Raw genomic sequence first — 23174 nt, 5'->3', positions numbered from 1 at the left:
TGCAGAGAAAAATGAATGACTCCATAATCTACTTTACAAAAACTGTTTAATAAGTGCATGCATGTCTGATACAGTCTGTACTATTCAAAAGATTTACTGTTGTAAACACTTTCTTACTTGGTTTCTCTGATTATGTGTCTTGTCTGGCATTGAGAAGTAACAAAAAAGAAAGACTGAACCAAATAATCAAAGTAGCTGATACAATCTGAACAAAACAAAATCTGCTCATCTCACGTATATACTCATGATTCCAGCAAGAGAATTTATTCTTAATATAAAATAACCATCAAGACTTTGTTCCGATCTAGAACACAAAGAAAGGAAAAAAAATAAAAACAAATACTAAATTTCTTTTGCGGATACTGTCATAAAATAAGTCAGTCAATTACAGTATAAAAAGCATTATCGCTCATAATCCAGTTATAAGAAGGGGGGGGGGTGTCTGAATTAGCTTCTTCGTGTCAGTTTCCTCACTGAGGAGGAGTGGGCGGGACTAAGCTTTGGCAAACCGTGCTATCAAAACACAACGTTGGGTACAAAGAAACCTTTACAAATCTTACCATTTGGCCCTCTGTTGGGAATGAAATGTACCCAAATCGGACTCGTAAACACAGTCTGAGGGGGAAATCTGTTTTGGTGTGCGTACTGTCAGTCTCTGCTGCTCGGTGGATTTTCTACCGGGTGTCGTTTTTCAGCTCATGTTGATGCATAGCTCTTGTGGCGAACGAGACAAAATGGCACATGGTTGAGATGGGCAACGACTACTGGAGGACGACATGATGGAGGAAGGTGGTGGTGGTGAGGTTGCCATGGTGATGGAGGGTAGGAGAGGCATGCTATGTCTCCACCGTGCTGCACACTCTGTCGGAGGAGACTTGGCAGGAGGATGGGAGGAGGAGGAGGAAGAGGGCGTGCAGTACTACCTGTTGCTGTTGGACATGGCGTACTGAGCCTGCTTCTGCTGGAGGAGCTCTGTGATGGCCAGCAGCTTTTTCAACACGTGCTGTGGGGAAGAAATGGCAATCAGATCGATCCGAAATGGGACGGTGTGAATTTGTGTACCTGACGCATACAGACGTGCCGTCTTCCGTTCTGACCTGCTGCGCTCCCCTCTCGTTGCTAAGTGTCCGCAGCTCATCTGAATGAGTGGCACAGATCTCATGCAGCGCCGCCAGGTCCCGGGACAGGTCTGTCCTAAAGTGCTCAGTGGCTTCGGGGAGGTCGGGAACGTTCTGCGAGCACGGAGGACAATTTTAGCCAAAGAAACAACACTTTGGATGATCTGATCAAAAGGAAAATGATGTTTCATCTTACCCCCAACTTATCCAGAAACATGATCATCCTATGTTTGTTGTTTTTGATGAAAGGGTTAACCCCCTCCATGTAGGGCTCCTGATTGATATAAAACAATTTTTTTTTAAAATGGTCACAACTCACAAATGACACAACATGGCAAACATCTCCGGTGATGCATTGTCCAAACCTTAGCACCGAATTCAACCAGGTTGGCGAGGTTCTGGACAGACTTGGCCACTAGTGTGAGGGTTCTGCCTGCTGCCGAAGATGGAGGGTCTGAAAGAAGAGATGCCAATGTCCAGTCAGACATGTCACATGCCACGTGACAAGGAGGGGGGGGGGGCCCTACATAACACTCACCGGCAATAATGTTAAACATTCTGGGGTTGAGGATGGCGGGACAGATCAGTCTGAGAAAGACGAAGCCGCTGGGAAGAGAACAGATTAGGGGAATTATGAGAAAAGAAATGATACCTCTCTAAAAATAAAGTTGTATTTGAGTTATCACACTCTGTTCACTGTTTTTTGTTTACCTTACAACTCTCGTCCGCATGGTTGTGTTGGTTTGCCACTTCTGCTGCACAGACTTCTGCAGACAGCCGTAGATGAACCTCAACGTCCTGGATGAGTCGTCACAAAGAAAAAATCATTGATTATTCGGGTTTTTATTTGACCTTCAGTTCTGTGGTTTGTTTTGAATAAACAACAGAGTGTGATGTTGTGACATGTGTTTATGGTCTTACGGCGGTAGGATCTCAGCGGCCATGAAGATCTTCTCCACCAGCTCGGACAGGATGTTGAGGAGATGAGCCAGGTTGAGGCTTACGTCCTCATTCTTTTCCAGTTTGGAAGGGTTCAGCTTAAAACAAAGATATAGAGAGACAAACAAATGAAGACAACATAGTTTTTTAAGGCCGCTCTGATAACCTAGCTGCAATATTTGTTTAAAATAGTTTATAGTTTAAATAATTTATAGTTAATAGGTAAACTCCATCATAGGCTTCTGTTGCATAAATGTGCACAACAGATTCAGATACTTGTCTCCGTATCAAAGGTAAATGCTGGAAAAAGCAAAAGAGGCCTTGATTCCACACCCCTCTGCAAGTCTTTACCTCACAGGACTGTTTGCTCTCCATGATCTTGAGGATGGTGTCTTTGAGTGCGTGGTGGACAAAAGGTGTGGCCGTTGCCTTCATGTACTGCTCCATCAGTGTGCTGGCCAACGTGGTCGCCCTGAACAACGTCGTGGCCTCATCTGAAGGTGGTGCACAAAGCAAGGAGGGAAACGTGAGTGGAAATATTCATTTCTAAGCTGAGGCAACTCAACAAACAAATAACAAAAATTGGGAATGTTAAGCAAAACTAAAACCTGCATTTATTCATTGCTGCTGGATCTTACCCTCCATGCTGATCTCCCTGTCGTTGAGTGTCCTGAGTAGGGGGGCTTCGGCCTTCTCATGCCGGAAGATCCGCAGGAGAAGACTTGCTAGTAAGGTGCGGTCCTGACCACACACATGGGCCAGAGCGTAGATGACGTGAAACTCTTTCTGCAAGATCATCTGCAAAGAACAACAACAACAATAATTATAATCATGATAACAGTTGTGAATTTAAGTAAATGACAGAACATAGGGCAGGTAATGGACGCTGCAAACAAAAGTACTTCCTGGTAAGGACCGACCTCTTTGAACTCACTGTACTCCTCTTCAGGCATGATCTTCTCCATTGAGTACCGGGCCCGAACACGCAGGGAGCCCGGCTCGATGCCCTTCAAGGGCACGTGGGAGCTCAGAGGAAACCATTCATCGATCATCTGGCCCTTCTGCAGACGGTTCAACTGGCAGCGCATGAACACTAGAAGGTGTCACCAAAAGTAACGTCAACGGAAAGATCCGCGGGGATTGCGTCTGTCAAGAGATCTTATAGCTGCACTTACAGATGTCACTTTCTTTGCTCTTTTTTGTTTTGTTGCTCAGGCTGATTTCAAATCTGTTAATTTCACTTGACAAGTCACTGAAACGACAAATCTGAACATTTAGTAATGCTGTCCTTGAGCAGAGGGCGTGTATGTGAGGAGGATTTTTGCAAAAATGTCTCGCGGACTCACTCAAAGATGAACTCCTCGGTGAACACGGGGTTCTGCCCCTCCCTGGGGTGCGTCTTGGCCACCTGGACGCTGTTCAGGTAAATGTTACAGTAGGGGTTGGTGAAATACTTCACCGGCAGCTTGTGGGCCTCCTCCACATAGAGTACCAAGCTGCTCACCTGACAGACGGAAAAAATGGTTGAGCACATTATGTATCCTCCAGTGGGCATGGGTGTAAGTTCATACTCAACAACCGCATCCCCCCACACACCTGTCTTAGCCTCTTGTTAGAGGTCGGCTGAGTGGTTTTCCTTAAGTTACTGCAGAATGTTTGCAGGCATTTCATCCAATCCTGCAAAGACAGAACATTTATCAAAGACAGCTTTCATTCATCAATGAGATCTTAAATCAAACTGATACCACTGTCTCTATTTGTGTACTGAAGGATTGTGTGCGTGACAAATTCTCTTCATACCTGTGCATGTTCTGGAACCTCCCCCGCAAAGTAGAATATGTACTGTTCCTCGCTGAAGTGCTGGACAACAATCTGGAAACAATTTGGCCTGAAAAAGTCAAACAGAAGAGAAGGATCTGAATTCCTTTCTTCTTTTTTCTACATAATTAACACATTAACTCAAAAATATATATATATTCCACATCTCACCTGCCAAACAGACTATCATGCACACCGTACACAGAGCACACGCTCAGGTCGATCAGACCTTTGGGTTTGGTGGCTCTTTTCTCGCTCTCAAAGTAAATGAGCTGTGCATCATTGCCCTCCAGGATAAAGTAAAGGTTCTTCCATCGTTTGCCTTTACCTGAGTTGAGAGAAACCACATGACAGATCCTGACCAGTGTAGGACAATCTGTGAGGTTTACCAGTGCTGGAGTTTTACGCTACCTTTGTTGAACAGGAGGTAGCCTTTCTTGACAATGTTTTTGTAGAAAGCATCTTTTGTTTTCCGCCTGATAGTGTTGTATATTTCTCTTCCATCCACTGTGTCAGTAAGAACTTGTTCCTGGTGCTGTGAATACAACCACAAATCAACACATTGATTTATCTTCACAAAGTCCTGAAACAGTGAAATATCGTCCAAATAAGTCAGAAGTGACAGTGACGCAAACAAATATCTGCACCTACCTGAACTGAAACTGGCTCCTTCAGGTTGTACCCCTCCACAATCTGCTCTTTCTTGTAATGGTCGATGATGTCATCAACGCTGCCGCAAGGTTGAGAGCAGGAAAAAGATGCAGGAAATCACATGCGTGCACAGCAACACAGGCCACCTACAATCAACATGATTTTCTTGTCATACCTGTTGTAGTACCTCCCCCCCATCATGTACTGATTGTTGGGGGTGGGGGAGATCTTAAACCTTTGGATATTTTCACTGGTGCGAAAAAAGAGGGAGTAGTCCCCCGGTGTATTGTCCGATGGCCGGACGAGAAAACTGCACACTTGGCCAACTATAAAATTATAAGGAGAGAAACAAAGCATTCATTCACACTCACGCTACAATTTCAGATGACTTTGATTTGACATTAGGAGGAACGAAATACCTGTCATCAGGAGATTGTAGGCCTCCTGCTTGGTGATCTTTCCGTGGTACCAGCTGTTCAGGAATTCAGATGAGGGCCACAGAAAGAGAAACAGACCAATAAAATTAACTCCCATCAGCCAAACGCACAACAATTTAGAATTTCGTCATGATTTTCTGATGTTTCCCCTCAATCTAACAAGGTTTTTCCCCATTGATCCGATACTGGCAGTTCAGAAAAGCTGGTTCAGTGCAAATGAAATTTAAATTCTTACATTTTTCCCTCATGTGGATCCTCCTCCCGGCCCTGAAAAAATATCCCAAACACAAATTTGTCAAGACGATGCTCTTTTCATTTGACTCTTTAAGCATTCAATATATATTCTAAATCATACCACTTCCTCCACCAGATCCTCCACAATGAGGCCCTGCTCCTCAGTGCGAACATTGGACACCCACATCCAGCCATCATCCAGTTCATTGTGAACAATAAACATGTCCCCTTTCAGGAAGCTGAAAACATAAAGAGTGAGGCAAAAAAATACATCAAGACAAATGATATTAAAACACTGTGAAACTGTAAAGTAAAACTGAGGAAGACATGATCAAACTGAAATTGAAACTACTTAATATCTATCAGTTTTAGGTGAAGGTTTATCAGTGAAGGTTGTCATGCCACCGCATCACCAGCAGGGGGCCCTAGCTCCTAACATCTGAGGTGAATCCGGCACCTCTTATCCGTTCTGTTGAGCTTGTCGGAATCGGGCTTGAGGTTGACTGCAGACAGATGTTGATCAGATTAAGGAACTCAGGGATAGTTGGGATCATCAGTAAGTGTGCCTACTGCAGCTTAATGACACGAACAAGACTGTTTTTACATTAACAAGTCTGATGATGTGCTTTCCAGGCCTGTAAAGTACCAAAAATAGAAAAAAGAAAAAGACAACCTGAACAAAAGCGGGACACTCGTCTGCTTTTGGGAAGCCACACAGTCCTGATTTACATCTAATGGATTATGTATAATTTGAACAATAATACTTTGATTAAGAAAACTGTTGGACTTCACTCTTTTCAAATCCAAAAGAAAGGCTCGTTTTTGACAGGCTTACCTGATCTCATCGGTATCTGGCACTTTGGTGTATGGAAGTATGGCCCGGACTCTCCTCCTGTCTTCTACAGGCTGTGGAAACATGCACACAAAGCTCTTAGTCTTAGCCTTGACCATACAAAACCCACATCCATGCTACTACAGCTCCCCGTGGGAGATATCACACTCGACTGTGAAGGTGATTAACATTAGCTTCAACTGCGCCTTAATGAATTCTGACTACCTTCTGAAGTAAAAACACAGGAAAGGGAGGACATGAAAAATACTCGTCATTGAACAAGTGACTGAATAAAGCAATCAAGGCTGACTTTGACTCAACTCACGAAGGTGTGTTTTTCCATTCATCTTTCAACCCTGACACATTTAATCATGTGGGAGTATTTTCACTGGACAACCCTTCAAAAGGTAAGGTTACATTTTGCATGCTGCACTGTTGATTGTCACCATATTTTAACAAGTTTGCTTTTGGTTTTGTGAGCTCTCTGGGAAAATTTCTTACCTATTCCATTTCTCACAGCACAAAAGATCCAAGGTGATCCATTACTTAAAACAAGTGCCCTCAAAATATAAGGCTGCTGCATATTTTCCTTTGCAAAAATTTTAGACTTTTCCAGGCTATCATTTCCACAGCTCTCAACTGGAAAAGTTGATAATCTCTGTTATAAATAGGATAGAACACAAGGTGAAAAAAGTTAATTTAATTATCATAGAGGCTGCGTGGCTTTATTCATTTTGTATCCGTGGAAACAATGATGAATGCGGCCATTAAATACATGTTCCCTCGGTCAATTTGCTTCTATTCAACGCATAACTCATTCACTTTGTCGTAAATGTAATATTTGGTTATTTATAAAGTCTTGTTAACATTTTTTCCTCAAAGCTACTTTGGTAATGGATGTCCAGAGTTCATTTATTTATAAGGCAGAGCTGTGATGTACCACTGATGTGAGGATGATAGTGTGAATATGTTCTGCTCCCGATCAGTAGGTGACATCAGCCTTTTGTGCGTGGAGTTTGGTCTCTAAATTGACTGTAGGTATAAATTTGACAAGTGAATGTTTCCCTTTTTGTACATTCCTGAGATGGCGATTCATGGGTAACTTGTGTACAAGCTGGCGGTAATTTTGAGTGTGCATTGAGTTGTACATCATGCTTTTGGCCACTGCTCTGACACAGCGATGGACATTTTGGGTTCACTCCAAATGCCGTGGAAAATACTGTCTGTATGAACAGTTCCTTTCCTCGAAATTCTGAATTACAGATTTTTTGAAGACATAATACAGGTGATAATCTGGAACACAAATGTTTTCCCATACATTTTCTTTTTTTTCATGGGCTTCCTTATCCAGACCTTGCCTAAAAACAAATGCTTTCATCTTGCATCCTAAATGATCCCAGCCATGCAGTCAGACTCACTTCTGGGGGCGCCACCGGCGATAGCAGTTTCTCTCCTTTTAGCAGGCAAGACACATAGCTGTAGTAACCAATCAGGTCCGACAGAGAAGAGAACCGCCGCCCACCAATGTAATAGTCCCCACACATGGCGATTATCCTGCAGAGAGAAGATAAAGGTAAAAGATGAGGTAAGACTAAACGTCTTTCCCCACTGTGACAATTTGTGACTCAGATTAAAGCCAACAAATCACCACACTGATTACAAAGTATGATAAAAGTACAGGTCTGGATTCCACCTAATATAGAAGTACCAATCCCAATTCTCTTCTCATCAACTGAATGGATCTATAATTGATGGTTTTTGTGCTATCACTTAATTCCTGCGGTCACGATCAACCTTTTTGCAGAGAGGGTGTCACAATCATCCACGGGTCTATAATTCCCTTAAAGAACGACCGTCATTCTGCAGCACCAATGACATCATGGGTGCACACTAAACCAATATGAGAGGGAGATGATGTCATTGTTTCCTAATTAGGAAAGTGCATTTCCTGGAGAAACAAACCATTTATGTTCTGAAGGGGACTGGTGTAGTGGTCCCATGGAACACTGTAGAAGATGCAGATTCTATATTCTAGCATCTAAAAGCATGTTAAAAAGTAAAAAAACAAACTTAAAGCACGGGAAGTTGCCTTGTTTGACTGTAATATGTGAGAGCATCTTTTGTCTTCTATTTAAAATAAACAACATAAATGCAGAAGATCCATCGAGAGCGAAGATTGTAAAGTCTTATCTTTTGTGTTTTATTGAATTTAAGATTGAAAAATAGCCCCCAAAGTATTGCTTTTGTTTGTGGTCTGATTTTTTTTTTTTTACTTCAGCTCCACTCAGATGCGTTTCAAAGAAATGCCTCACACACACAAACCCACAACCACACATAGTGTGACGGAGCAGTAGAGACTGCTTGACTTTCAGTAAACAAGTGTACAGCATTACATGCATTATAAATTAGAATTTGAAAAAAAGAGCAACATTATAAATGTTTATTTTGTCAGTTTGCATGGAACAAATACATTAAATTAGCCCTGAAGGAAGCATAATTGTGTGAAGCAACTAGGAAATAGAGACAAAGAACATCTGAGGTTCATCTTTCACTGCTTGTCCATGATTTGCTGTCCAACACATGACGAATCACTTCTGTTGTCAGTTTTCAATTTAAATGTGAGCTTAGCAAGGGTATGCTATATGCTACAAAGCACAGTTAATCCTACATAGCCTGACGATACATCGTGCCCGACTCACGAACGCAGTAAGTTCCAAAAGGCTATTCGTAAGATGAATTGTTCAGAATCTGTTATATACTGTATGTAGTTCCCCTTTTGGCGGGACCAGGTTTAACTCATCAATGATTACAATCATTTCTGCTTGCTGTGTGTTCTCAGTTGTACCTGAAATGGTTGACCACGTTAGTCATACTGAGAAAAGACAGGACAAAGGAACCGGGCCGGCGGTCGCTCTCCCTGATGAGGTAGCTGCCAGGGTTCCGGGCCTGGCGAAGCCGCTCTTCTGCAATGGTTCTGTCTAGCTTGCCATGGTACCACCTGAGACAAGACAGAAGGAGGAAATGATAAGGAGGGAGAAACACATGAATGTTACATTACATCATGACATTAGATCCTGGTTTCTGATGGATAACTATAAACACTTGACACAGATATCCATATCAACAGTCATTTCTGACCTATTAAATACTGAATTTAATTGCAAGAGAAGTCCTGCTTACCAAGCTTCTATGTATAAAATAAAATTGAGAGGAAAGATAAATCAACTTAAAAAGTGAACACAAATAAAAAAAGTTTTCTTCATGTTCCAGCACACTGTTACCAGTAACGCTGCTTTGTGAACTAAATGTTTAATATTTCAGCGAGTTGATCTTAACATGAATGTGCCTTGCCTACTGGGGTGGAAAAAAAAATAAAGTTTTTTAAAATAATTTTTTATTTAGGCCACTGGTGCCTCTCAGAATGGAGGACAGGGGTTGAAAAACATCCAGTGGTGAGAAGATGAAGGAGGTGCTGCTGCAGATCTGTGCTCTTATCTAGTCTGCGAAAGGAGAACTCAATTTATCCATGAAGATTCTATGGGTCTATGGGTTATAGAAAAGTTGAAGCCGTGTACCCAACTAAATATGGCACGAATCAATCTAGTTTCAACAATTATGACATAAACAAAAGACACCCTAAGTACATATTCCTACTTTGTCTCATCCAGAACCAAGACATCCACACGCCAACAAGACAAACATGGTGAGGTTTAAGACATTGAAAAACAAAAGAGAAAGAAAGTAAGTGACTTCAGGGCAGCATCTGACAGCAAGGATCACAATGGATGGGAAGATGCATATGTATAAAGGTCTCTCTTATCCCTTCGCGACAGGAGACTCAGTTCCCAATTCAAACAACAAACTATGCACTCCAGACATTTTACCTTAACTTAATAATAGTGAAGATTCAAAAGGATATTTGCACAGTATTCTAAGCCAGGGTTCAACGCTAAACACTGCTTTGTTTTGGTGCACGAAGCTGCAGAACTTCACCACAGATGTTATGAGGCGCTCCGCAACAGGTGTGTCTTCTAGTGCTAATCCCTAGCATTAAAAATGTAAACATCTGTTTGTCAACGACCATATTTAACCTTTAATTTTGGCTTTAGGCGAACAATAAACAACTTGTTGGCTGTGTTTAATTACTGAATCCCACAGTTACTTGATACATAAATTATTGTTGCTCAGGTTCTGGAGTTAATCCATTATAATACATATCCAGCGCAGGCAAACGATCTACCGGGTTGCAGGCTGATGGAGGCTATGTTGACGCCGCTCACCCCACTAAAATATATATTTGACGAATACAGCGTGCCTCTATTATTTCAAAGCCATAAATTATAGTTTGCCGTATGCTAATTTGTCTCTCTATAGTGCTTTTAAGTCATTTGAATTATTTATGTAAACTTGTTGACATGATTGACTCTGCATGCAACCTGGAACTACCAGTCGTCCAGTTGTAAAATATGCTCCATCAAAAAGATTCAGCCCATAATGTGGTGTTATTTTACATGACAAATCTTCATATGTATAAAACAAATATTTAGAGGTAGTTTACGATAGATGTGAGAAGGTAGAATCAGGCAGGAAGAGTGTAATGCTAAACAGGCGGCGCACAAACAATGACAACGGTCATAGGGTACAGTGCTGCCAGCAGCTTGAGGAATGCCCGATCAAGTCAGGACACGAACGCCAGGCAACACGGTGACGTAGTCACCCCGTCCTCTGATGACGGCCGACTCAGGATAAAGCATTTATCTCCCTGCATACAGCCGTCTGAGTTAGGCACAGCGACAGATATTAATAGAGGACAGTGTCTGCGCAGCTGCATGTCAAGTCGCAACAAGCAGAGAAGAACACCACACCAAAGTAAGTCTCGATTCTCGTCCTCATTGCCCTTAACACCCACATCCTGAACCTCACTTTCACACAGGATGGTTCAGGAACCCCATCATGGGACAAAAGGCGACTCTGATCCTTTCAGCTCTGCAAGCGCAGAAGTTACCAGTTTAAGTTACATGCATAGTAAAAGCTAATTGTGTCACACTGTCAAGAACAATATTGCTGCATGATGGTGAAATCAAACATGCCCAAGCGCAGTCAGGTCGGGCCTCATGCCAGAACGTAGGGCTTAGGCTCCAGAAAGCATAGCAGCGTGATTTATTGTGTATACAATCCTTCTGGCTATGTTTTTTTTTTAATGGTGAATGCCTTTAATATATTGAATTGCAATAACTCCAATAAGATTCAGGTAATTTACCGTGTATAGATTTTGCCTGTAGGTTGGACCGCATGAATCCTCGCCAAGGCTTCTCACAACAACATATGCCGCTTGCATAGTTCGGTGACTAATGTCCACTTGGTTCATGATTAGTGTGTTTAAAGCAGCACCTGAAGACAGGAATAAGCCTGCTGTGTGCTAGCCATGGGTGAAATTAGGCAATGACTTAATTAGGACTATGGAACAAATCATGTTATAATTCTGTAGGGAAAATTAAAGGATATTTTCTGAAGTGTGTCATCTTTTCACTAAAATAGTGCAGAAGCTAAAGCCATGAAAAGGACACAAGACTTCGGAAAAATTGTGTGCTCAAATTGAGGACATTGCATACCCTGCTGACCAAAATCGTTCCAGTCTAACCATTTCTAAAAAAAAATAATTATACCCAAACATGACGGGTCAGACTTATACATTTAATAAAGCCTCAGTTAATGGAGTGCTGTAGCAGTAGGAGGTTTGTCTACCATTCTAATACACCCATATCTATTTAAATAATTGACAAAAAGATTTTTTGTACTTCTAAAATATAAACTTTCCCTTTTGCTGGAGCTGAGCTGAGGCAATAAGATGAACAGAACCGACTGGAGAGTCAAATCTCAGCTTTCCGTCTCTTTGGCTTTCTGAGTTCTCGCTCTAGCATCTGTCCCTTTTCTTCATCGTCTTCCGTCTTGAGGAATGCAGCTGCACTCAAACATCTCCACAGATGTACCGTCAGTCCTCATCACAATCACAAAGTAATGAAAGTAAGGCATTACTATCCACCGTGGGAAATGCACCACAGGGGAGGCTGAGGTGCAATTTGGCGTCCACTAAAGCAGACCTTAGAAAAAGCCAATATACGCCATTCAGTCATTCATCTCTGACGTATTATTGCCATATAGTTAAAAATCCTCTTTCTTCACTCATGTATGAATTCTAAGGATAGACAGAATTAATACCTTATGCCAGTAAATCGTCCTAATAAGTCTGAATATCCAATAACCAAGTATCCGAAGAAGAAAATAAAAGACATTCTGTCCATCTCTTGTGATTGTTAGATTTAAAAGTCAGATGAGCACAGTAATATTTAATAGCTAAACTTAAAATCAACAAAATATTAAACAACAGGTGACAAGCAGAAGTTGTCAGGTTTTCTAGACCATTTTTGGGGGAGGCAAGGTTAAAAGCCACAGGGTGACTTGATGGCCCACTTACGCTAAGTTTGTCTTCTGCTGCATCTCCTGCCCGTGTCCCGGGGTTTCACAAGGTGCACCCACTCCACCGATACAACCGCTGGCTAGGTGAAAATAGTGTGCACCGATGTGGAAAGTAGAGCAAAAGGAACCCTAAATCCATACAAGGCACGATGATACGACCATGTCGCCACCCTGATACGGTCATCTCCCGTCGTAGGGGTCAATAACCAACATCCATGGAAGAACGAAGAGCAGAAGGACACGCAGATGCAGGTTGACAGCACACATGCATTTAGTTGTGTTAAGTTGAGGAAAATTGGAATCTCATATCTTATCCTTTAGATGCCAATGTGAAGAAGTTATCTGCGGCAAACTGCAGCCGTTATCTTTGCATCTACATCTTGCTATGACTTTCTCCTCTCCCCTTCCCTCTTTCTCTCATAAAACCAAGCATCATGAGCATGCTGCCTATTGGTTTTTTTGAAACGGTGAGACAGCTAGGGTAGGGAGTGGCATCCCTGCTCACGTAGATGACTGTATGAATACACATCTATATGATGCACTCAAATAAAGAGGTGCATAAAACTATGTGACCTGCAGAATCTTTATAGAGTACTTATCCTGTACATGGCTTCAAGCTGATTAAATCATTTCACTTTCAGAGCAATATAATCCAATCGTAGTTTTTAAATATTTAGTTAAATTTCATCATTCAATGCCTTTACAGCTTTGCTCATCCTGGATAACCAACCATCATCAATTCAAGACCCGGCCAGACAAGCAGGGACCAAAGTCAGCATGGCTGCTTTCCTGCTGTGAATCACCCACCCTGAAATAACATCATGATATCAGTGATAATAAGCTTCGCTGTCATCGCCCCAATAATATTTCTCCAGCACTTTTGATTTTGACATGTTGGTTTACAGCATTATTCTCTTCCATTCAGACCAATAATTTCATGTAGGGATAATAACTAACACTATCGTCCATGAAACAGAATGAACAGCTCAATAAAAACATGCCTTTAGTTCAGCGGCTGCTTTTCAATGAAGGTAAAATGCACTGACAATACTGTTAAAACACCTTTATAATACTTTCTATGCAGAAAGTCATGTACATAGTACTTACACTTTATAGGCAAAGTGCCTGATTCATTATCCAGCACACCTAACTAATGTCTAACTAACTCACTCCAAGTTCAAAGATTTGGTTACTGTCAAATAAAGCCGAGATCCTTCCGAGGATCCTTTTAAGGCCACAATGAGTGCCTCAGAAGTCTTCAAAACAGGATGCAGGAGAGAAAAAGCAGGGCAGTGTGGGTATTGGAAGGGCAAGACAGGACATTGTGTAACATACTTAAAATGCATGTAAGCCATAGGGTTTTCCTTATCAATTCAAAGCACAGAGCTTACACTAATAAAAGGTCAGACTGGTATTTCAATCGATGGCACCAATAAACCAACCAGCATGAGTTTTCTAAGGGAATTTAAAATATTGTATCAATATTTTTTGACAAAAAACAAATTTTATTTCCAATAAAACAAGATACAGGTATATGACATGATCTTTATATAATCTCACAAATCCATTGTGTCTCATAACCTACACATGAGGCAAGGATAGCAATGGGTCCTCAAATAACTTTGCAGTTAAATTTGTGTTTCCAGAGCAAACAATTAAATGTGTGAAATTTATTCACACATAAGTCCTATGTTTCCTTAATTCTACCAAGTCCTCTGGGAAATCCTTTGACTTAAAATCCTTACTAATCTTCGTGGAAACTCAATATCAACGACTCGCTTTCCAACGTGCTACTTGTTTAAGCTCAGGCACTCGGCCGAGGGTTTCTAATCGCAGAAGAAACGTGCACTGTCCGGGCGACAAGATTATTTTAACCCTGGTTTCTTCCTTAAGCTATTGCCAGTGTAATATTCTTGCTGCCATGCTGCTTCCTACATTTTTTACTCTCCGCACGGTGTAAATGTGCCAAATTTAGCTTTCATGGTCACTGTTCAAAACGCAGTGGGACCACTTCCAACAATGCAGAGGTTTTCCACCATCCCTCTTCCAACACACTTTACAGGCCACTGACATTACTAAAAAGGAATAGGAGATTAGTATCTGAACCCGATTAGAGAAGACCTCCTGGTCGAGCTGCACAGCTGATGGGGCAGGGTGAGATTTGGAGTCATTCAGGTTACTCAGCTGTTAGTGCAACACTCGTATTGGCCAGCGTTATATCCAATACTGCCATGTGCTTCTACAGGCACAGTGAAAAACACAGATATGGAATTTTAACATATATAATAACATAGACGTTTAGTTGATTTTATGCCATAAAATGTGAGCATTACTTTCAGCCTATTGCCTCCAGGACAGAATTTGAGCCATATCCATGACACATTTTGCCTGAATTACTGTGCATCAGATTATGCATCATCAACAGCACAGTAAAATACCCCTCGAATGGGTCCTCATATCAGCTTGGTCTATCACAGTGGATCAGCGGCTCATCCTGGAAGCAGAACAGACTCACCTAATTTGGCTCATCATTACAAGGCAGTTTCTCTTAAAAAGGCTGCCCAAGTGTAGCTTCCACTGCCAAATGAGTATGTTGTTTCATGTAAGCCTTAAAAAGAACAGTACTGTACATTAGAACAGAAAGCTTGCTGTTATGCATCCAGGGTGTGCCCCACCTCTCACCTGTAGTCAGCTAGGATAGGCTGCATACCCCATGACCCATATGTCAAGAAGATGGATAGACAGATGAAAGAATAAATGAACAAATTCATGAATGAGCGAGTAAGTGAGTGAGTGAAAGAATGAATGAATGTTTCGTTGTCTTTCTGCAGATCTGCCTCATTCAACTCGAAGTGGGCAAAGTTCAACATCAATAAAGGTTAGAGGGGAAGGTGTCATTTTGATAAGCACACTTCATAGCACCTATTGGGAAATTGTGTGTTAATAATAACCATAAAATTTAGATGAGGCCCAACGTACTAGCGGATTCATCCCACACACAAGCCATTCCCAGAAAAAACAAACTCAGAATAGAGAAAAAGGTTGTGTTGCATATGTGCCTTGCACAAGTCAATTGAGTCAATCATCTCCGAGTAGGCAGAGTGAGGACACTCAGTTATGTGTTAGTGATTCATGCTGTGAAACATACGACTATGTGGTTAGTCTGTCATTGTGAAATAAGCAAGATGCCATTCATTCACAAATGACAACTGTCCTTGTGCCTCTCTGACAACCCTGCAAGCTGATAAAAGTGAAATCCAAATTCAAACCCACAAATAAGTCCCCATGGCAAGACTACAATTTCCACAGCACTGCGGTATGTAAGAACTATGATTCAAGTGCACGTAATTCCATTTAGTGCTGTTCATTAACAGCACAGGCTACATCGATGAAATGATGGCCTTCCCCTTCCTCTGTAATCTGACAGGGAGATATAGGGTGGCTCCTAAAATAAGAGCTGAATCCACACTCCAAGCAGTCACCAGTACCATATCTTACAGTATGAGGGCCAGAAATGACAAAGCTCAGCAGTTCTCTAATGAGACTGTAACAAATGGGAGAGCCGTATTTAGGTTATTACAACACCAGTACACACGGGTTTGAACATGTGCCTCGGTTGATAAATTCGTAGAAATGACTAGACTTGGAGATGCAGTTCATAGAAATACCATGCTAATCATCAAATTTACTTAACATTTTTTAAATAAAGGAGTTACTAATATCCCCTTTATGCATATTTTACTTCATTAGTAGATTAAATATTGTATTTCTAACAAGCACCGTCCATGAAGTCAGAGGACTGAAACCGGCCATGAGCAGACAAATTGCACAGATAAGCAGTAAAGACTATTCTAATTGATTTCTTCTTTGCATGAATCACCACGAGAGAGCACAAATGTTCATTGAAAATACACTGCCCAGCCAAAAAAAGTCACACACTCTAAAATTTCGTGGCACTGCCTGTAGCTTTGATTGTGGTGCACATTTGCCGCGGCATTGTTTCGACAACCTCGTACAACGTCACAGCATTTATTTCTGTCCAGAATTCCATTAATTTTTGGCCAAGTTCTTGTATTGACGATAGGAGTCAAACCACTCTGCAAGGTCTTCTCCAGCACATCCAATAGACTTTGAATGGGGTTAAGCTCAGGACTGTGGGGGCCAATTGATGTGTCAAAATGATTCCTCACGCTCCCTGGACCACTCTTTCACAATTAGAGTCCGATAAATTTTGGCATTGTTGTACTTGAATATGATCGTGCCATCTGAGAGAAAAAATCCATTTATGGGATACCTGGTCATTCAGTACATTCAGATACTCAGCTGACTTAATTTTTTTGCTGAATAATATTGCTGAGCCTAGACTTGACCAACCGAAGCAACCCCTGATGATAACGATGCAATTTGCTTATTGAAACCCAGTGACTTTTTTTTTGGCCGGGCAGTGTAATTACGCTGCTACTGCAGTGACATCTGAACAGATACATTACAGGACTACAGCATGAGGACCAAACCAATCATCCGTTAGTCAAAGAAGAACTGATTAATTTAGTTCACCAGAAGTTCTGACCAATTCATCCAAATAGAGCATTTGATTTTCTTTTAAGAATACATCACTCTAAAAGAGTTTGGACTGGGTCATGTTTACCAAGGTGTGGCATTGCCTCTTTTTTAAACAACATTCTGCTACTTTCAAAGTGTAGTATCTCCCCATTCTACCCTGGTGTAGGATTTAATCAGCTCAAGAGGTTGTGATTGTCCTTTGTCATATTTTACATTTAATAATGTGTCTAACATTCCCAATGAGTGAAAAGTCAGTACTACAGGGAAATTGGTTTGACACACAGGGTCTTTCACTAGTCACGTTGATGTAATATGCATAGAATGCGGTTTGACATTGTCTCACTGAAATAAACAAGGCCATCCCTGATATGCTGCCATTTACTTTTTAGCAACATTTTTTGCTCCAAAACCTTTATCCACGTCAGCATTATCAATGTCTTCACATATGAGCAGATCACCCATGCAATCACGGATGTTGGCTTCTGACCTGCGAAAGGCTAACAAGTACAAATGGTCCTTTTTCTCCGTGGTTTTCCAAAATTTTAAAATTTTGTTCAGTACACAATATTTTTTTCCTCTGTGAAAGCTGCAGCCTTTCTAGATCTGGTTTATATACACATTATTTACCAGTGCAGTATTTCTCAGATGGGGAACCCTCAGGATTTTCTTGTTTTAAACATATTACGTATTGTCTTTGTGCCATTTTCAAGTAGTTATGAGGTTTCAGTGTTTTGCACATTATTAAATCCTGTTTTTGTTTACTGTATACTTTACAGTCTCTCGAGTTTTTTTTTCAAAACAAGATTGCAAAAAGATGAATATTTGAGAAGACATGCAAGAATAACATAAACTTTAATTTCTCTACTGTTTAAGACATTTGTTCACTATATACTGTATATATCTGATTTTATGAAATAATTTTAAAAGTATGTGTGTTTACTATTGACATACTGACATACATTATGTACTGAAAATATTGCATGTCCGCTATTTGGATGCATATATCATAACAGAACGTGGGAGGATTCACTCAATGCACCGTTCATATTTGATAAATTTCAAGTTGATTACTGACACTTTCATTGTCACTGCTTCATAACATCAAGTTGTTCATGTTGGTTAGCAGTCTGATATTGACTTTATTGACTGTGTAAACAAGGACTGAACCGCATTATTGCATTGCACATCCTGGCACCACTTGTAATGAGTCTTACTAGTTTAAATTCTTCAAAAACAAGAACAAATTTGCAGATTTGACCATGATTATTTCATGGGAGCAACTATGTTGGTTATAATATGTCCTCGTTCAGGACCGTGAAGCCTTAAATGCAGATCACAGCTGATATCATGAGAGCAGCACAAGTCACATACTGAGTCTGAGTCTGTCAAATTCATGCCTCAAATCTAAACAGGAAGAAACTCAACAAAAAATACAGGTTGTTGTTAAAAATTGATTTCTATTTGTCAACGAGGTCTTTATTTTTGTGGTATTATACTTACTGGTTTGTGGGAGGTGCGGAGAGGGGGAACACCACCTCTTCTTCTTCGTATTCCGGTCCATCCTGCATGTCGCTTTCATCCAGAGTGGCGCCGAGCCCCCCACAGCCTGGAGGGGGAAGAGGTGGCGGCGGTAGTGGGGGGAATACAGTGGGCCCATCAGGGCCTGTCGATGTGGGTGATATTCGACTAGCCGGACCCTCCGAAGTGGGAGAGCAGCAAATGCCGCCCACGATCCCTGAGCTTGTTCCTTGGAAAACTGAATGTCCACCTCCTGGTCCGCCACTCCCTGTTGCGGACAGAACTGGTCCGGGCATATCCCCACTTGGAATAGGATAGATTAAACTCGTGTCGGAAAGCGAGTCCGGAGAGGTGTTTGAATGTTGGCGGACGGTTGGCGCTGGTCCTTGTCCCAAATCGGACACTCGCACTCTGCCCGACTTGGGATAGTAGGGGAAAGGGGCCGTCTCCGGGCCTCCTCCGTCTGCCACCCCTGTCCCTGACGCGACCGAGCCCGTATCCTCAGTGCTGACCTCCGCAGCCATCATATTGGAGATATTTGTAGAGGGGGGAAAGTCCAGAAGGGAACCCGCCCTTCCCCTCTGTTCTTACAACACTCCGTCAGTGTTTGGGCTTCGTCGAAACAACACCAAAAGTTTCTCTACAACGCGTTTAGCTAGCCAGCTAGCGCTAGCCGACAAGCTAACTTAGCTTCCTCCACTAGCGGGCGTTAGCTTTAGCTCGCATTCGCTAGCAGCGAGAGCACCAAGCTAACGTTAACGGCTTGGCTAGCAGCCTCGAGACACTTGATGAGTTCTTGCTCGCTATGTCTTCATTGTTTCCTGAGTTTTGAGATCACGGAGAAACGCTGTCCGAAAACAAATGCCAGTAGCGTCCCAAAGAGAATAAATATTCACCAAAAATTTCCTTTTTTTCCTGCTGGGACTTCACGCTCGGAACCGGGCAGACCACTTGTCGCGGAGTGTTGTTTTATTGTCAGTTACCCCCGTCTTTTTTGCAGTGTTGTTGTTTTCTCTCCTTCTGAGTTTCCAGCTTTCTCGTGTAAAAAAAAAAGTCCACGAACGACCTAGCGCTATCGCCTAAATCTCCGTGACGGTGCACTGCTCAATGCGAACCACTATATTATAAACCAGCTATAAAATACTCTTGCGCGTAAACCTAAGTTCACCTTTATTTCTGGCTTTCGGGCTGGTGGCTTGCCCGCTGCTGCGCTTCTCGTTCTCCCCTCCCTCCCCCGTCCTCTCCAGTCACCGGGCAGACACGGCCAAGCGAACCCAGAGCAGCCGCGGGTCCAATCTACCGCATCTTCTATCTGGGTACTGAATTTACAGTATATTGGAATAATTGTAATTTCACAGAGATGGGTTTTGCATATTTTGTAAAATTACACATTTATCCGATGTGTAATTACAATGTAATCACGACTTATTCTCAACAAGAACCTTAAGAGGTTTTCCATCTTTTTTGGATAGCTGCATATGTTGGCAAATACTGTATCTATTCAAGGGATGTTAGACATAATGGTCTTCTGGGAAACCAGTCCCCCCATTACTTTAAGCACATTTTCTTTCTCAAAATGCCTGCAATCCACCATTACAGTAATTAATAGAAACAGTTTTGGTGCCAGTAACGCATAAACCAAACCATTATTTCTTGCTTGAGTCAACATCGTCAAATAAAGTATAAATAATATACAGTATGATCTAGTTGTGAACAAATTATTCAAGCATAGTGACTCAAAAAATGTGCTGCAGTTTTAACATAAGTGAGAAAAATCATAGTAAATATCAGCGTTGTGATGATCTTTTAATGCTATATATTCTGCGTTCTACATACATCTCATTTGAACATTCACATGGCATCTGAGGTTGGAAATTGATTTGCAAGCTACGATAAATCAGTCATAGGTTAACCTTGACCTGGTAGCTTAGTGCTGAGCAGTTACTGCACTGGGACACTTGTACTCTCCACATCACTTGCAGCTGGCTTTTGTGCAGCTGCCATTTCCCATTGTACCTACACACAGATCCATTTTAGAGCAACTGGCACTGCAAAAAAAAAAAAAAAGAGGATGTCTGGACCACTCTTACATTGCTTGCTAGGGTTTTATTTTCACCCTCTTAATGCATGAGCCCCCGACTCTTTTTTAATGCCATGATTTGACAGTTCTTCCAAAATAGACACTAACTACATCGATGGAGACTTTAAAGCAAAACTGGATGACAGCTGCTGTCAGCTTTTTGTGTTCAAGTCTGTGCTGATTTGCAATGTTCTCTCACCTAACGTGGGTACCAGCCCACCAGTAAAGCCCCTTGTCCTTCTTTCTCCCTGCTTTTCTCCCTGAAAGGTCCTCTCACGACAAACAGCTTCTGACATCCACCGTGATGGAAGTGGACAGGCCAGTGGGTTAAAAAACCAAACTGTCACTCATAAGAAAGCACACCTTGCATTCCCTTGGGTCACTGGGGGGGTTGAGGCCTATGTTAGCCTCAAAAGCACAGGCTTCCTTGAAGTCTTACGACACAAAAAGTTAGTGAACTGTGAAATCATCAAACTGACATTGGCTTGGCGTACAACTGTAAGAGCCACTCCATTTATAATGCACAAGTACTCAGTTGTAAACACACATACAAGCATGCACCACTAGACATAGTCACACACTCAAGCATGCTCATTATGCATACAGTACACTCCATAGAAAGTGACCACAGCCTCACTGTATGGCGATGCCTTCGGCTTCGTTGCTCCTGGGTCCAGTGGTCCCGAGTTGTCAAGTGGCCTTATATGGCATGCAGTTCAGTGCGCAGGGGTCATCGTCTGCGTGTGTGTCAGTGCGATTGTATCTTGTTGATCCTCCCCGTGCTGAGTATAATGAGAAAGCAAACCAGATTGCTTTTCCCTGGCAGAGAAACAATATGAAATCCCAGTTCACATATCTTGGAAGGTGCTAAACAGCTGACTCTGCATATGTGTGACAGAGAGACAAAAGGATTTTACACCAGCAGGGATGAAACAATTCAATCTGCAAGTTTGACCTCAAAATATAGCCCATATTTGTATGGGTAATTTTTTTTTACTCGTACCTGAGTAGACACACATTCATGTCTTTCTCTTCATCTCTGATGGAAACAGACCTTAAATGAGGGCCCTCATCCATATTAATTGTTATATTATCACAACACTTTATTGCTAGCAATTATAGTGTTTAGGAAGAGACAGCCATCAGTTCTTGTAACTCATTTTTGTTGTTCTGATTTAGGCTCTAGTCTTCATGTCATTCAAAAATAAATACCTTCTCAGAAGTGTCCTTAATGCCATTTCCAGGTGTAACTGAGTGAAGTGGTCAGACTGAAGACAGTCAGAGTGTGTGTCAGTCATCCTTGTATTTGTCATCCTGTGTGGTAATAACATGGAGCGCAATAGTCACACGTTAGATATAAAACGTGACACAGCAGTAAGTGTGACAGGCTGTCATCAGTCTCATATACACACAGACATACTGCACTTTTTATAACAACAAAAACAACAACAATAATAATGATAATAATAATAGCAATAATAATATATGATTGGCAGCATGGCCCTTGACATTAATTGAGGTTCCTTTTGCATTTTTTTCCTCAACTTATTGATTTCATTAATTTTGCACTTTTAAATTCTTTTATTCATGTTCTATTAATATTTCCTCAGTTAAGGCACTCCTGTGACCATGTACATTAAGGATTATTTTGAATAAATAACTAGTTTTAAAATACAAGTTTCAAACAGCAAGTGAAACATGGATTGTTAGCGTGTGAACAGATCCTTGGGAGTAGTCGGCTTGGTTTTCCAACATTCATGGGATTTGTCAAAATTTTCTTATGCCGTGTCTCATGTCAAAATGCTGAAAATTTAATGACACGTCTGAATTGCCAAAGTGAATGTCAAGATGTGACATTAAACATTGAACTTGACATTAAAAAGTTGTTGCCTGAAAACATCTTTTCCTGAGAATGTTTCTTATTTCGTGCTGAAGTGTGCTGCATTTTTGGCCCTTAATGCATGTGAATGAACTCAAATCTCTTATGGGCATTAAATCTGCATTGAATCACCCATGTAAATTCATGCAAGAGATTGCAGAGATTATAATATAAGTTTTCTTTTGTCTGAGCTTTGTTTTATTGGTATTTTCTAAGAATCCTTTGGGTAATGTGATTCTTCTGTTGTTGATCAGAAGGGGTGTGTTTGTGTGAGTGTATGTGTCTGTGTGTGTGTGTGTGTGTGTGAGTGTGTGTGTATGTGACATTTCGTCCAGGGTTGTGCTGTATGTGTAAGAGACAGTGAAAGAGACAGAAGTCTGAGGCTCGCTGCATATTTGTGCCTGTTTATAACACTCGCATTTGTTTACCCTCTTTGTCTTGTGATATTCTAATTGGTACTGGATGACACTTTCAATGGTGGTGTCCTGATGGGTGCAGTATGTGCGCATCCGGCCTGTGTGTGCGTGTTACTGAGTCAGAAATGAGAGGGAATTAAAACAGGAATGAGAATGCTACACCACTCACAGTCTTCTGTTTTACCCCTTCTCTTATCCCCAAAAGGAGCTGG

At 41.5% G+C, this 23174-nt stretch overlaps 1 protein-coding gene across 1 annotated transcript; it reads right to left on the bottom strand.

Annotated features, from left to right (window-relative positions):
* Positions 1-29: 29 nt before the first annotated feature.
* On the bottom strand, positions 30-19828 carry LOC137592255 (ras GTPase-activating protein 1-like). The gene is made up of 25 exons (XM_068310281.1): positions 18570-19828; positions 8875-9027; positions 7448-7583; positions 6033-6103; positions 5319-5436; positions 5199-5230; positions 4946-4998; positions 4702-4852; positions 4527-4605; positions 4287-4410; positions 4047-4203; positions 3858-3945; positions 3654-3734; positions 3404-3561; positions 3233-3309; positions 2978-3150; positions 2696-2855; positions 2409-2551; positions 2040-2155; positions 1830-1916; positions 1657-1724; positions 1484-1572; positions 1315-1392; positions 1098-1232; positions 30-1003 (listed from the first exon to the last, which is right to left on the bottom strand). Exons 1-25 carry the CDS (start codon positions 19112-19114, stop codon positions 920-922), a joined length of 3156 nt encoding a protein of 1051 aa, XP_068166382.1. The 5' UTR covers positions 19115-19828; the 3' UTR covers positions 30-919.
* Between the last annotated feature and the right edge of the window lie 3346 nt (positions 19829-23174).

Source organism: Antennarius striatus, chromosome 3 (genome assembly GCF_040054535.1).
Source record: "Antennarius striatus isolate MH-2024 chromosome 3, ASM4005453v1, whole genome shotgun sequence".
NCBI classification, from domain to species: domain Eukaryota; kingdom Metazoa; phylum Chordata; class Actinopteri; order Lophiiformes; family Antennariidae; genus Antennarius; species Antennarius striatus.
Note: the sequence above shows the minus strand (reverse complement) of the source record. Positions and strands in the feature narration are given on the sequence as shown.